General features: G+C 35.6%; 1 protein-coding gene across 2 annotated transcripts; it reads left to right on the top strand.

The window, feature by feature from the left end:
* Positions 1-6,407: 6,407 nt before the first annotated feature.
* LOC105047314 (probable protein arginine N-methyltransferase 1) lies at positions 6,408-13,872 on the top strand. 2 transcript variants are annotated; one of them, XM_010926188.4, is made up of 9 exons: positions 6,408-6,733; positions 7,303-7,313; positions 9,324-9,479; positions 10,894-10,957; positions 11,036-11,178; positions 12,265-12,352; positions 12,559-12,674; positions 12,770-12,920; positions 13,503-13,872. In XM_010926188.4, exons 1-9 carry the CDS (start codon positions 6,493-6,495, stop codon positions 13,706-13,708), a joined length of 1,176 nt encoding a protein of 391 aa, XP_010924490.1. In that variant the 5' UTR covers positions 6,408-6,492; the 3' UTR covers positions 13,709-13,872. The 2 variants fall into 2 exon arrangements, with proteins under 2 accessions (XP_010924490.1, XP_073115167.1); XM_073259066.1 differs by lacking the exons at positions 6,408-6,733; positions 7,303-7,313 and adding an exon at positions 7,364-7,417.
* The last annotated feature ends 1,701 nt before the right edge of the window (positions 13,873-15,573 follow it).

Here is a 15,573-nt window from a genome sequence, read left to right as displayed (position 1 = left end):
TTATGTTGCCATGTTCTGGCAATAGGTGCTGTCTGTTTCCTTTTTTTTTTTTTTTTTTTTTTTTTGTAGGCATTGTCAAATAATGTTTGAGCTAATTTTATCTAAAATAACATCTTTTAGGTATTGCTAGAACTATTCTAGTCTAGCCTCTGAAACCAGGATAGCTAAAAATGTGCAAGTAATACATTATGTTTCTGAAGTATTGGTCGTGTTTACACAATTGTCAGCAATATGAATCAGTTAATCTAAGGGAGCATTTGATGATGGGTATGATTAAAGTAATCAATTTGCTTCCAATAAACTCGGTAACTATAATCACAATTTACAATGATCTGCTTCTTTTTCTTCTTCTTCTTCTTTTTTTAATATATGCAGGTGATCACATGGCTCTAGTGTGAGTGTATTCTAACATATTAGAGTACAAAATATCCTGCAGGGTTAGTGGGTACTTTTGGTCATATTGTCAGATCCGGTCTTCAGAATGCTCAACGATAAAAGAGGTAATCCAGTCTGTCGCATTATTTGTCTTTCGGAAGATATGGTGAATCGATACCTCGATAAACTCTCGGACGGAAGCTCAGATATAATGGAGTAACGGATGGGTCTTCAATTGTCTCATGTCATTCAGGATATAGCTGATAATGGTTATCAAATCGTCCTCAATGCAAATCCTCTCTACTCACAGTTCGTGTTTGGTGCAGATGACGTCTGTCTAGGCAGTCCGAAGCTCCGCACCTGAGACAGAGGATTCAAATAGGTACGAACCCTCCATCGCCAATAATCTGGCATCTGGATCCCGAATGATGAAGCCAATGCTACCCTTGCCATCCTTGACACTGCCGTCAAAATTGATCTTGACAAAATCTGAGGGTGAGGGCTCCTAAGAAATGAAGATAATTCTTTGGCTTACTGCAGGAGCAACATGAGGGTCTTAGGACTCGGGAGTGTCACAAGATAAGATAGCAGCGTTGAAAAGGCAGTATTCCTAAACCAGACCCATAGCTCTCTTCAGCACCTGATGTATAGGCACCACCTTTACGTTGAAGACCAAACTGTTCCTGGAAAGCCAAATCTGATAGGTGACATACGCCATCCTTCCCCCTGGATCCTGATCTGCCTTTCGATTGTATTCCGATAAATCAAATTCAGGAAAGGGACCATCCAGGAGCTGTCGGTTGCCTCCCAAGGTTGATCTCCCGCTTTTCTCCAAATCAGTCTCGCTCTCGAACAGTGCAGGATAGCATGTTCCATCGACTCTTTCTCCAGACCGTAGATCGGATAGGCAGTTGGAAGGTTCATATCCTTATCTCTGAGCAACATACGAGTCAGAAGTCAGTACCAAGTAACCTTTTAAATAAATAGCCTCACTCTGGGATGAGCAGTCACTTTCTAGATCCAAACAGTCTCGATCATCTTGTGTGGCACTATCTTGCAAATCATAGAAAGATCCCTCACAAGGACTTTGGGACAGCATGAACTGTCCTACATCCTTAGATCCTATGTCTGATGAACAGGGATCAGAAAGGCAAGAATCCGATCAGCAAATATACCGTCAAAAAGATGGATGATATCTTGGACTCTCCGGCCTCTGCTATTGGTGGTAAACAAATTGCAGATCCATAGACGATCACCTAGCTCCATGCTGACATAAGCAGAAGCCTGCTTTGTTGAAGTGCTCCTCTTTGGTTCAACTCAATTCTTGCACCGAAATTCGTGAATTAAACGCACCGTCAGAATATTTGGCACTTGAATTCTCCAAAAGATGAGATTGGATATTTATTTTGCGAGTCAAACCAAAGTTCACGAGGAAGTGAGGAAACTCGGTCCCCCCGTCATGTTTCGAAACCCAATCGCTGATCCTTCGCGCCACCGTCGTCGTGGGGCTTGCCCTCGCCGGACTTCCCGCCATCGTCCTCTTTCGCGACTGGTCGGAGGCGTTACAAGCGCTCCTATTCGCCTCCTCGGGGGCGATCCTCCACTGCAAGGGCTACCCCCATATGCAGCGTGACGCCGCTGGTGCGCCGCCGCACGTCTCGCTGTCGTGGCGGCGACGATGACGTGGGCGGTTGGTAGTGCGAACTTGTGCGCGGGGGTCGGGACGCGGGTGACGGTTTGCGGGGAGGAGAGGTGGCGATCGCCGGGGTTTGGTTCTCACGGACTGGTGGGCCGCCTAGAGGTTGGTGTCATTTGGATTAGATATCTGTAAATATTTGGCATGGCTCGTGAAAGAAACAACCCAACTTGGAGAATGTTACGAGAAGGAATTGGATGTTTTCACTCTTGCCATTTTGATAGGTGAGCTTCAAGGATTATATCCGCAGGAGTTTCCTGTAAATAATAATAATAATAATAATAATAATAATAATAATAATAATAATAATAATAATAATAATAATAATAATAATAATAATAATAATAATAATTTAAATATCTACATTGCAAAATTTAAACGTGTCACTTAAGAAAGAACGTTGCACTAGCATTTGGTTGCTGGGAATAAGGTAGAATAAGGGCTTATTCCATCTTATTCCCCCAAACACACTATAACATGGTAGTGGAGTCTGTGGGTTTTACAATTTCATTCAAAAGTGCATTAATTGTACCTTATTTTCTTCTATTTGGTTTAAGCTATTTCATGTTTCACCTTGAAATAGTTTATTCTAGAGAAATGATGTGAAATAATTTCACCTTATTCTAGTTTAGAGAATAACAATATATAATTTCAATGGATCCCGTAAAATTTCAACCAAACACAAAATTAGAATAGGGACGGTGAATAGATATTCTGAGGAATTGATATTCCTATTCCAGGAATACCAAAATGGCTACCAAACACTATCGTAAAATTAAACAAAAATATAAATAATTACTGCAGCAAAAGTTCTCCTATCACTCAATCTTAAATCTCCATGTGTAGGATATGAAAGTTCCTTGGGAGTATGTGCATGTGGCAACATATTGTTCCATTATTCCTATTTTTTTTAAAAAATTTGTGCATTTAACCGATGCTAGTCATAATATATATGCAAATGCATAGAAGATTTTAGATATGGATAAGAAATTTTAGAAAGAATATGATGTAGATTAGATGTGAAAATTCTTTCATATATTTTTTTAGAATTTATTTAATATTTTTATTTTTTAAGATAAAATCAAGAAAAATTCATTATTTAAAAAAGTTTCCTCTTAGACTTCTTTTTAGATTCCACCAATAGAAGAATTCTTATGTTATACAAATTTAGCATGATCTAAACTCCACAGGAGATATCTAATTAGGCTTGCATATGAAAATTGAAAAACAAAAAAAAGTAAAGCTGTTTTTATATAGTATTAGGGTTTCCTTTCATGTATATGAACCAAGTTGTTTTTATCGACTGTTCCAATGACATGTGCATTGATTTGTTCAATGAAGTATTTTAAAAAGGAAAAAGAATCTGATGGAACTTATTTATAAAGCAATAGATATAGGTTGCTTACTATATCATTGATTGGTTGCTCTAGAGTAATAGAATCAGCTTTAACAAGATCATCACTTGATCTTTTGTCAGAATGAAGTTCAATTTAATCTTTGCCAAAAGCAACATTATAGAGAGTGAGGTGATTAATTGATTAGTAATTGTTGCTCATCAAATAAAGTGATGTGCATATAGTCATGGCAATTTTCGCTATCTATAATTATTGAATTAAATATTTTAATTAAGCTAAGATCTAACCGGATAGGTTTTGTGCGATGGTAAGATTGCTCCATTATTATTTGAGTATTATAGATTCAAAAGAAAAAAATAATTTTTTCACATAATGGATAAAATTGCGTATATCTAATCTTTTCTAACTTTGTAGTGGTGGAGATCTTATTTATCAAAATATGAAAGTCTGCACTAAGCGCCTCATGCCATGTGGTAGAGGGGAGTTTTCGTAACCTAGAAATGGGCACTTCCTAGCATAACCCAAGATAGAACAAGAAAAAATAAGAACGAATTTCAAAATTTTTTAATAACTTCTATATAAATTATAACTTACCTGAATACTAAATATATTGTTAATATATTATAATAAATGTTGCAAGTAAACTTAAAATCCAAGATTTATCTTCTTAAGATAATCCATTTACCAAGTGTAGCTCAGTGAAGGCATTTATAAAACATGACTTCATTGTGCATCTATTCAAAGCCAACCCTATGTTGAAGTGTGCGACTAACAATACTATGGGCACTGATAGAAAAACAAACATCTTAAAGACACATACTAATTATGCATTATTTAATCATGGGATACAAGATCATATTATAATTAGCATGTAATCTATTTGATTGCATCCAAATATCATAAAGTGGATATATAAGATGTTAGACTTGTCTGTAGGACTTTCGGTTTGGATGGTTGGATAAGAAATTGAAATAAAGAGATACGAAGAAGTGACATGACAATAGTTGTAACGGAAACAATAGTTGTAATGACAAGATATGATAAGGGCCACCATACTGGTGGCCTCTGTGGAATGAACTTTGGTATCTGCTCAAAATGCATTTGGTTAGTTATTAATTTTTTTTATTTTTTATTTTTAAAAAATAAAAATTAAAAAATAATATTTGATAACACCCTGAAAGTAAAAAATAAAAATAAAAAAAATCAAAATAATTATTTTATATATAAAATATTTTTTTAATTTTATAAAATTTATTTTTCTATTTTTTTTTATTTTCATACCTCTAAAATGTCAAACCAAAAAATAAAGAGTCCGAACTTTTCTTCCTCTTCGAACTCTTCATCTCTCCACCCTCTTCTCCTTCTCTTTCTGAATCTTTTTCTTTTGCCGAATTCTTCATCTGCCGTCCCCAAGCATTATCTTTTACTTTATAGCAACATAATTACCAAACATATTTTTTATTTTTTTAAAATTTTTATTAATAATAAAAATTTAAAAAAATAAAAAATATTTTTAAAAATTTAAAAATTAAAAATTAAAAAATATAACCAAACGTATCCTTAACTGTCTTGTGCATCACAGATTCGAGTCCCCCCGCCCCATTTTAAGTACCCAAAAAGAAAGAATGATGTGATAAAGAAACATAATGGTGGATGGCTGTGATTGATGGCTATTTGATTTGAACCAACAGATATCTCTTTGTAAGTGATTATTGATGGAGGACGGTGGTGAAGCAATGTATTTTTTTCATGACTGACTATTGATAGTTTATAGATACGTGTGATTATATCTTAAACCACTCACTTCTTTCCATCATCACAACTATTACATATACATGCTATTCTCTTCCCCTCTTTCTTTCTATTTCTATTCAAGAAAGTTTGTATTTGGTCACTAGTCCAGTGACAATCAAGTATTTATTCTCCATCTTAAATTATCAACATATCTGTAATTCAAAATCAATATCAATATTTTACTTATCCAAAATAGAAAATCAACACCGATAATTGCAGTCGGAAGAGTTCCAACTACATTGGCCCAACCTTAGGGCTGTAGATTTCTTACTAACACACTGCAACACTGGACATTATCAATCAAATAGTCACATTCATAGTACATATTGAGATTTGAGTGACATGCCAACCAAGATATTTTATGACTTGAACCCAAGATGTAACACTAGCCTATACATTAAAGCCCTAAATATTACCAGTCCCATGTTCTCACCAAGCATCCATGTATGGTTGCATCATGCACGTACGAAGAGTAGGCTTGACAATGGATTAGATCAGATGTGAATTTGGATCGAATCAGACTCGACCCGATATCTCAATATCTGATTGGACATCGAGTTATCCGATTGAATATCGAGTTATCCGATTGAGTATTCACCTCATCTAAATGAGATTTTCTACATGAAAATAAAAATATTGAACAATAACCAACTACCACTCTTCAGTCATTGAGGCCTTAACTAAGTTAAAGATCATAAAGTTCATATGTCATACAACCAGCCCACATTTGAATAATATATATACATAATATTGGATCGGATTCGATTCGGATAATGAGTCGAGGCGACCACTATTTGAATCCGACTTGATCCAAGATATAAATTTATCAAATTCGGATCTGATCGGATCAAAATCAATATGTTAACCAACCTGACTCATTAGGATCGGATCGGGTTGGATCTATTTGGATTGAACGTAATTATCAAATCTAATAAAAAATATAAACCATTATGATTCGAACTAATTCAAGATATAAATTTATCGAATTCGAATCGAATCGAATTAAAATTTGATCAGGATGTTGATCAATCCGATCTATTATGGCCGGGTTGGGTCGGAATCGGTCTGGCAGGATGTAAAAGTATCGAGGAGTACAAACCGTTGCGAGTCGAGAGCAAGCTAATACTTCTCCGCGAGACATTTTAGGCAACCCGTATATAAGTCAAGCTCCTCTCGGTCCAACGCCGTTTTAAGCTGCTCTCCAAACGTTTGCTGGCGTCCCCCACTCCCAAAGCCCTAATTTTTCCTCGCAAAGCCCTCGTCGTTCCCGAAATGGGACGGCGGAAGGGCGGGAACAAGAGCCTCGCTCCGGGAGACAGCCAGAAGAGCAGCTCGAGTAATTCCCTCCACGACGCGGCCACCGGGACGAGCATCGGCGGCGGGGAGGAGGTGGACGAGGTGATCGAGGAGAGGACCGAGAGCTCCAACCTCGAGAACCCGCCCCAATCCCTAGCCCTATCCAGCAGCGACCAGACCAGCGCCGATTATTACTTTGATTCCTACTCCCACTTCGGTAATGAGTTGTTATGACTCGAATTCGGTTTTATGTATCATGACTAGTTTTGCCTTCATCTGGGTGATTTTGGTGGTTTAAACCGAAAAAATTGTCATCGTTTGATCTGATATTGTGTTTTTTGCTTGCTCTGTTGTTCGAGATTCAATCCTTTTGCATAGTGATGTTGTTTTTAATATTTGTTTTGTTCATTTGATGCCGAATTCTGATTCTGGGTTGTCAAGTTGTATTTCTGTTCTGCAGAAAGATTTTTTTGGTTTTCTTAAGAATGTAGAGTATTGGCACTGCGTTGTTTCGCAAAATAAAGAAATTTGTTTTTGTTCATTCATCTCTCTCTCTTTCTCTCTCTCTCGCGCGCGCGCGCGCGCGCGTTATCTACTTTTCATATCATAATTTACACAAAGGTAAAGCAAATTTTGTTTGTTTAATGACTTGAAGCATCCAGTAGTACAATTTGATGTTCTCTTGAGTTAGATATAGGAGTTTCTTATATGTGAGAGTTGCTCTTGAATTTGTTGTTTGTAGCTTAGTCAGCACAACAACTTACATTTACTTCTCCTTGTATGCAGGCATTCATGAAGTAAGTACGTCACATTCAACTTTCAGAAGAAGTATTGGTAATGATGGATTGTGAAGGGTGACGATATGAAAGGACTTATATACAATTATAGTTCTATCAGAAAAGTGATCTTTTTCCTCTTCTTTTTCATTTAAGAGATGATCATATGGGCATATGGTATTAAAAAATAGACAGAGAGACAGACAGACATACATTTACATTGCTTTAATTATTAAATGTTGTGTGAGATTTGGGTTCTAAACTAAAGTATGATTTATTACTATGTAGCCCTGCAATTTTTAATGGTGTTTTTAACTTTCCTTTGAGCTTGGGACCAGAGTATCTATTACTTCCTAGCTACCATGCTTGTATCTTCCTTCTTGTCATCAAGAAACTTAATACAAAGAGAAAAACTCCAATGGATAATCAACAGACATTGATTCCAGTTGCTTGATCCAGTTTTATTTTGGTCAATTAATTTTCATCTGAATGTTTTAGTTAATATTCTGTTTTGCTTTCTCTGAAGTGTCTGAAATTTATGTCTCTCAAATCCTTACATGTACTTCCAACTTATGATATAAGAAAATGTACATAATGCTTCGTAATAGCAGGTTGTGGATGATAGGTTATTTTGCTTGATATATTTATGCACTAGAAGTGTGTTTCATGATAATTGAAGTGCTTAGACAAGTCATAATCCAATCAGTTCTCTTTTAGGGAGTAGGGAGGTGTGGTATACTTGTGAGAGGCGGTTTAATTGTTATGCTTCCAAAATTTGAGGATACATTTGTTTGTATTGCAAACTCATATATTTCTTTTTGGCAGTGCTATCCATGATTTTCCCCTTCTGCTGCTCCTTTGGGAGCTTGTGGGCTGCGGTAGACTAAACATGTTGAAGTAGCTGTGTGTAATATGATATTGAGTATGTTTTCACGTGCATGTGGCAGTTTATTGAGCTGTTACTTCATTGAAAGCAGTTTAGCAATTCAAGTTGGTAGCTGTATAAACCAAGGATGCTAAGGGGATTTTATTCTAACATCTTTGAGACTAGCTAGTATTTCAATTCTTGGAATTTGCAAGTGTACTAGTGATTAATTTAGTCATTCTCATCAGAGATTTGTGGTCTTTATTTGGTTTGTTTAAAAGAAGGGAAATTTTTATCGCCCATGTATTTAGTGAAGATATGTTATCATGGTCTGTTTCCAGCGAAACTTTGAGTCCTCAGAATTTATTTAAGCATGTTATGTTGAGAGTCAGGAGGTAAATGAAGGTCGAGATCAATTGACATCACTAAATATCTCAAACTTGAGGCGGCATAAATGTTCAAGGGCTTTATTTGGGATCATAAATGATCAAGGCCATTTCAAGTGCCAACTGCTTTCTTTTCATTATTTTATCAAGGACATTCCCCATTTCCGTCTCTTGAAACATTTTTGCTACATAATTTGCAAATTTTTTTCCTGGATTTGTCATTTCAAGGATACTTTTCTTATTTCACGGGAACAGGTTGCTTTTGGGCAACCTTTTCTTTTGTTAGGTTCGACTTCAAATTAAGTTTTTCTCTCGTTGTTTTCTTTCGAATAGTGTTGTTTGTTGTTAAGGTGATTTAAGGTTGATTTCTAATGTGAATGGAAATATATCAAATAATAGGATGCATCTTTTGAGAGTTATAATAGTTATTTATGTTAATTCCATATGATCAATCATGTTTCTGTGAATAGATTCTATGTTGCTTCAGTTCTTTTGCTGTCTTCTTACCCTCTTTTTTTCTGGAGAAAAAAATCTTATTATAAGAAAAGGGAACTTTTTTTATCCTTCCATAAAATGGCATATTGGGAACCATGAAATTGTTGATTATAAACCAGCTTACAAGAGCTATCATCTGAGTGAATATTCTGAATTTATGCCACTACATTTATCATACTGCATAGTCACCATTATGTTAACAAGTGTTTTTTAGTTGGCCCTATCAAGCATTACTATTTGATTTGAGAGCTTGAAATGCTTCGACTGACTATGTTCATCCTGCAGGAAATGTTGAAAGATGTTGTCAGGACAAAGACTTATCAGAATGTTATATATCAGAACACCTTTCTCTTCAAGAACAAGGTGGTTCTTGATGTGGGTGCAGGAACAGGAATTCTTTCTTTTTTCTGTGCAAAAGCAGGAGCAAAACATGTGTATGCGGTAGGTTTCCTTCCTTTTCTTTCTTTTGGTGTCTCTGTTTGGCATTATTACATCTAACAAGGTCAACTGACTTGACGAGACTCTGGACTACAAATGCTTCTAGGAGCTTGTTTTTGAGAGATGGACGGTCAGATTGGTCAGTAACATGATGCATATGACAAAAAATGCATAGAAATTGGGGGTCTCTAATTTAATCATCAAGTAGGTGTCAAATGGATGGTTTTGCAGCATGATAATATTTTTTACTATGATCTAAGAACTTAGTGAATTTAAATCCGCTTGTGTTTTAAGATGTGTGGATTATGATCCATAAAGTGGATTTTCAATTTATGTTCTCTATCATGTATCTTACTATACTAGTGCAATTGATATTGTTTATTTTTGTACTGACTTAATGTGTAGGTTGGAAGCTGTCAAGATATATGATTTCTTGTTTGTAGGTATTTCTTTGTAGTGTAAATCATGTTTAACAATTTAGATTTTCAATCTGGATGTTCTATGGTTGTTAACAAAATATTTTCCTTTGTGGTAGGTTTCACATCTGTTATATTTTTCTATTATTTAAATCTTTTTTCCATGTATTCTCTTTTTTATTTACTTCTCTTCTGTATGGCAGAAGCAGTTAAGCTTAAATAAAGTCAACATTAGCAATGTAGTCTCATGTCTCAGCTGCTGACAGCCTTTTTTTTTTTTTTTTTCACTTCATTATTATCTCATTCCTGGAATTCAGGATTATCCTTTATATATTTTTTCCTTCTTTTTAAATTGGACCCTGTCTGAGATTATGGATACAATTTTTTGGCAGAAACTTGCTTGTCTTCATAATCCATTTCTTTCTTTTCCTATTCACTAGAAATCCAAGTGCATCTTTGATCATCTCCATGAGTTGTTTCTTTAATCATAATCTAACTTAGAATTAGATATAACAACAAAATTCTGAATTTTTTCTATTAGAAGTTTGGATTTTATATTACGGTCCATCTTTTGTCACAGCAATTTGATAGTGGAGAAAATAATCCTCTGCATTGTTACAATGGTTAATGTTAGTAATAGACTTTGCATGAAGTTGTTTTGATTATTCATTTCTAACCAGTGGGGTGAGAAATTCATCAAAATACTATCTTAGGCCGTGAAATGTGTGAGTTCAATGGTTTGACACCAAAAAGGTGCGATGGACATCTGAGGTGGCTGGTGAATTGCAAGTGTATGGAGTAAAATTGGACCGAGGGGGCTTCCCTCCCATTTATGTCATACGAAGTGATGTTGTTGCCGTAGATGGTCTATTAACCATTTGCCATGCAGCGTGGATTCTTTTCTCCTGATGATCTTTTATGATTGTTTCAAATTTCAAGTTATTTTACATCAGTAATTAATTCATGTTGTTAATTCAACTGTGATCAAACCCCTTCTGCAGATAGAGTGCTCCCACATGGCTGACATGGCAAAAGAAATTGTTCAAGCAAATGGATTTTCAAATGGTAATTCCTTACTTTATCTTGTATTTTTTATTTTCTGCCACTGCTACGCCTCTTAATTTCTTTTGTTAAATGTTACAGTCATAACAGTCTTGAAGGGAAAGGTTGAAGAGATTGAGCTTCCAGTTACCTGTATAGATGTCATTATTTCTGAGTGGATGGGTTATTTCCTACTCTTTGAGAATATGTTGAACACAGTGTTGTATGCACGTGATAAATGGCTTGTAAGTGATGCTTCACATTCATTTTACTTTCTTCCTTATGTCACCCATGCTGCATCTCCAAATTGGCTGGCTTTTCTGGGACAATATCTAGTGCTAGAAAGAATTTAGATCTGACCAAATTAGGCCAAAACTCAGAGTAAACATAGGCTAGACGTGTTTGCCTCAAGGAGACCCTAAATAGATTTTTGGAAAGCAGTAACCTATCAAAGGGGAATGACCAATTAAACATGTAGATTGAATTTGGCAGTTGCATGCTCCACTTTTCACCATCCTAGCAGTTTGTGCAAGGTTGTGATAGCATAGGTGGAAGCAAATGCTTCTCATTTATGAGGCAGTTCAATAGGATGTTACTATCGTGAAGTGATGTTGAACGTCCGGTATTTAATGATCTTAACTGAAATTTGATTGAATGAGGATGCAGTTCAGTCACTCAAATTCTTGGTGCTTTAATTGTTTAGAATAACTAGGTCTGTCACATGATGGCAATGCATATTAAATTTGTTATATCATGCTGCCACATTGTTTTGACGTCAATCTGATTGCATTTATTGCTGTAGCTATGTGAAGTACATGGTGTCAAGTGCTTGTCTGTGCTGGTCAGCACATTGGGCCGATACCGGCACCCAATACAGTTTGCCATGGCACATGTTCAATCCTTTCTTAAAAATATACCCTTTTAAAAATAATTTTTATTTACAAATGGATTTAATTTTTTTTATTTGTTTCAGCACAATGTCACATGTGTGCTGGCACAGCATGGCATGTATTATTAGGTGGGTGATCAGCATGCCAATGGACATTGATACTTGAAACCTTGGCAAAATATGATTTCATTGACAGAAAACCCCGAGTCCAACCATCGAAGACAGGCCATTGCATAACCAATAAGATTTACAGTGATGATAGTTGAATCTTTATGGCTTTAGATTAGTTATTTTATTGCATTTAGTTGTGTTGATTCATGTCCATGATATCTTCTGGTGATTAAATGGCCTGTCGCATTATTTCTGATCACTATATTGATTGAACCCTACTTATAAATGGAATACCATATCATCACTTATTTGGCTCCCTTCTGTCGTGCAGATTAATGATGGAATTGTGCTACCAGACAAAGCCTCTCTATATTTGACAGCGATTGAGGATGCCGAGTATAAGGAAGATAAAATTGAATGTGAGCTTATTTGTCTTTTTCTTTTTCTTTTTTTTAAAATCATGGTTTTGTGCATACTTATAATCGACACCTTTAGATGTGAACATTATATCCTCACAACATATTTTGAGCTTCTCTTTTTTTTCAAGCATACTGTGAAGTTTATGCCAAGACACTATTTGTCCTACTTGATTCTGTCTGATGGCATATCATCTCTCTGCTTGCAGTCTGGAATGATGTATATGGCTTTGACATGAGCTGCATCAGGAAACAGGCTATGATGGAACCGCTTGTTGATACTGTGGACCAAAATCAAATAGTCACCAACTGCCAGTTGCTCAAGGTGATTTGGTTGATCAGTTTTTTCTAATTTCTATTACCTTAATTCTTCATTTGATTAACAGGTTGCTTCATTTTTGCCTTGCTCATTACTTTCAGACAATGAATATTTCAAAAATGGCTCCAGGAGATGCATCTTTCACAGCACCTTTTAAACTTGTGGCAGAACGCAATGATTACATCCATGCTCTTGTGGCTTACTTTGATGTCTCATTCACCAAATGTCACAAGATGATGGGATTCTCTACAGGTTCTTTTTCTCTATTTGGCTATGATCATAAACATCTTGGAAGAGTTTATGTTAATTCTGGATTTGTTTATGTAATGTGACTTCCAGCAGCTTTTGTGCAATTCTGGCTTGCATTTATGAAAAATGGGCATGCATTTTGACAACAGTATCATGTCAACTTTTCTTTATTGAACATGCTGGAATTTTAGCATTGCTGCCTTCTGCTCAAACTCAACTTGCTTTTGAGCGGCTAGTGTGGTGAGCAGGTGGTTTGTCATTGGTATAGTTGACAGGTTACAATTTTTCGAACTATCGTACACTGTAATTAGCTGTTACACATGTGATATATAAGATTTCTGTCATTCTCTCTCTTGGTTCAAATAGCATTATGTACTAGGATTAACAGAATGATGCAGATTATAGGCTGCATTGTGCATCATCCTCTCTAAATATTAGGATCATCTCATTCTCATAGTTCAGAAAATTAGATGGTCAGTTCTAAGCTCCTGTTTGTGCTGCATATTCTTAATTTTACATGGCTTTGTGTCCATTCTTACCTTCTACATTTGTTTGATCATCTCTAATAAATAGACTGCTCTACAGGGCCAAGATCAAAAGCTACCCACTGGAAGCAAACTGTCCTGTATCTTGAAGATGTTCTGACCATTTGTGAGGGAGAAGCATTGGTTGGGAGCATGACTGTGGAGCCCAACAAGAAAAATCCACGGGATGTTGACATTATGCTCAAGTATTCATTAAATGGGCAACATTGCCAGGTCTCCAGAACTCAACATTATAAAATGCGTTAACCTTGGATCGTTGTTCATCTGCAAGAGGTACACGGTGACTTATTAACATGCTTTAAGTTCTAATTTATTCTATCAGGCGAGCACACAGAATTGGTGCGTCAGAGATCTTATACATATAATTTGTGATCTTATGTTGCAATGTGTTATGATGTTTGATGAGTTTATATTGTTTTTCCACCTTCAAAAATAATCATAGCATTTCGATCCAAAATTTGATGTTAATCCGTGATGGAAACTATCACAAGTTAACCAAAGGCAATCATCCATGGTAGCACGTGAAATTCTTGATTGGTGCTATGTTTCTGGCTTGTATAGATCCTAATGGAAAGTTGTTGTCATTATGCTTGTAAGACCAATAGGTAGCCAATCAGAAATTGTTAAGGGTTGTAAATCATGAAAAAGGATGTTTTGTTGAGCTCCAGCAGTCTATGAAGCGGGTCGTATTTGCCTTCCAATAATGTCAAATTGTTCGGGTATCCAAATGAGGTGGTGACTTCTCATCAACTTGAAAGGTAGTGCAAGGGTTATAGCAACATGTAAGGTTCAACTTAGTAATGCAACACTAAAATATGCATGTCAATATTATGCCATGTACTTGAAAGTAATATTGTAGTGCCAGTTATGTCCAAACAACCGAACGCTCGCTTGCTGTCATTTATGTATACAGAGATATTTTTGATCAAAGTTGACAAGTGGCAGATATGAGACCAAGGGAAATAGAATGTAATTTAGACAAGTTGCATCTTATTCATATCCTTTTCATTCTGAAGTGGAAAATGGAATGGTCTGAAATTAATTTCTCCTGCGGTGGATGCAGTTTTTATATAAATGCTATGCGTAAGCATGGGCATGCATAGACATCTCGTAGCAAGCGAACTTCTCACTCATCAGATACATGCTCAAGTTTTGGTATTTCAACTTGCTCATTCTCGTATTCTTGATGGTTGACGTATGCTATGCATTTTGTATTTTAAATTTGTAATTACAAACAAAATAGGGCCTATGTACTCCTCCATGGTAAGGTAACAATAAACAAAATCTAGAAAACCTCAGAAAAGTTACGACTCTCGTAACAATCTTCGTAGTAAGATAACATGATGTGTGCTCCTTCAATCCATGAGACAGCCTTTGTCAACTTCTACAAGGACGATAGGTGATCAATATATTAAATTCGGTTTGACCTATAAACAAACTCGTATGACAAATCATCATCAGGTGTTGTTGGATATGGTAATTTGTGGAGTAAGAGTTATGCAAAGCTGCGAACCCTTGGTACCCTAGGCTAACTCCATACCGTTACTTTGCAATAAATGTATATAATTAGCTGGAGTTCTTTTCTTGCCTTAATGATTGCAGTGGTGGTATAGGTTTCAAACCCTTGGATGGTGTTTGGTGACCTAAATGAGATCATAATAGTAATCTTAGATTGGATATTAGACCGGATAATTTGATCCTCAAAGATCTAAGATCATCATATTTGGTATATTATATTCTAGTGACTAAATATCTTTGGATATGCATGGTTAATTTGTTTGGTATGTAATATCATGAAAATCCAAGATCGCTCATGATGCAATATCAAAACTATCATTGATTTATTTCATATATTTTGTAATTAAATAAAATTTTTAAATAAATTATAAAAAAAACATGCGTTGGCATAAGTCAAATTATCAAAATATGTCATTCTAGACTAATTTAATGAGATCAAAAAATAATCAAAATTTATAAATTTTCAAAGAAAAAGATATAGAATTATCAAGCCCTTCTTATCTAGAATATTTTTTTTTCGGAGATTGATATTTTTGAAAATAATTTCTACTATTGAATTTGGGGATATTTTTATTTTCTAAATTCAACTCGGT

This window comes from Elaeis guineensis, chromosome 6 (assembly GCF_000442705.2).
Source record: "Elaeis guineensis isolate ETL-2024a chromosome 6, EG11, whole genome shotgun sequence".
In the NCBI taxonomy this organism is placed as follows: Eukaryota; Viridiplantae; Streptophyta; class Magnoliopsida; order Arecales; family Arecaceae; genus Elaeis; species Elaeis guineensis.
The sequence above is the reverse complement of the archived record's forward strand: the minus strand, read 5'-3'. Positions and strand labels throughout refer to the sequence as shown.

Excerpts from the sequence above, each read along its gene's own strand:
- LOC105047314 (XM_010926188.4), top strand. The coding sequence starts at position 6,493 with ATGGGACGGCGGAAGGGCGGGAACAAGAGCCTCGCTCCGGGAGACAGC. Across the intron at positions 11,179-12,264 it reads ATGCACGTGATAAATGGCTT|ATTAATGATGGAATTGTGCT; the intron begins GTAAGTGATGCT and ends TCTGTCGTGCAG. Across the intron at positions 12,921-13,502 it reads GATGATGGGATTCTCTACAG|GGCCAAGATCAAAAGCTACC; the intron begins GTTCTTTTTCTC and ends ACTGCTCTACAG.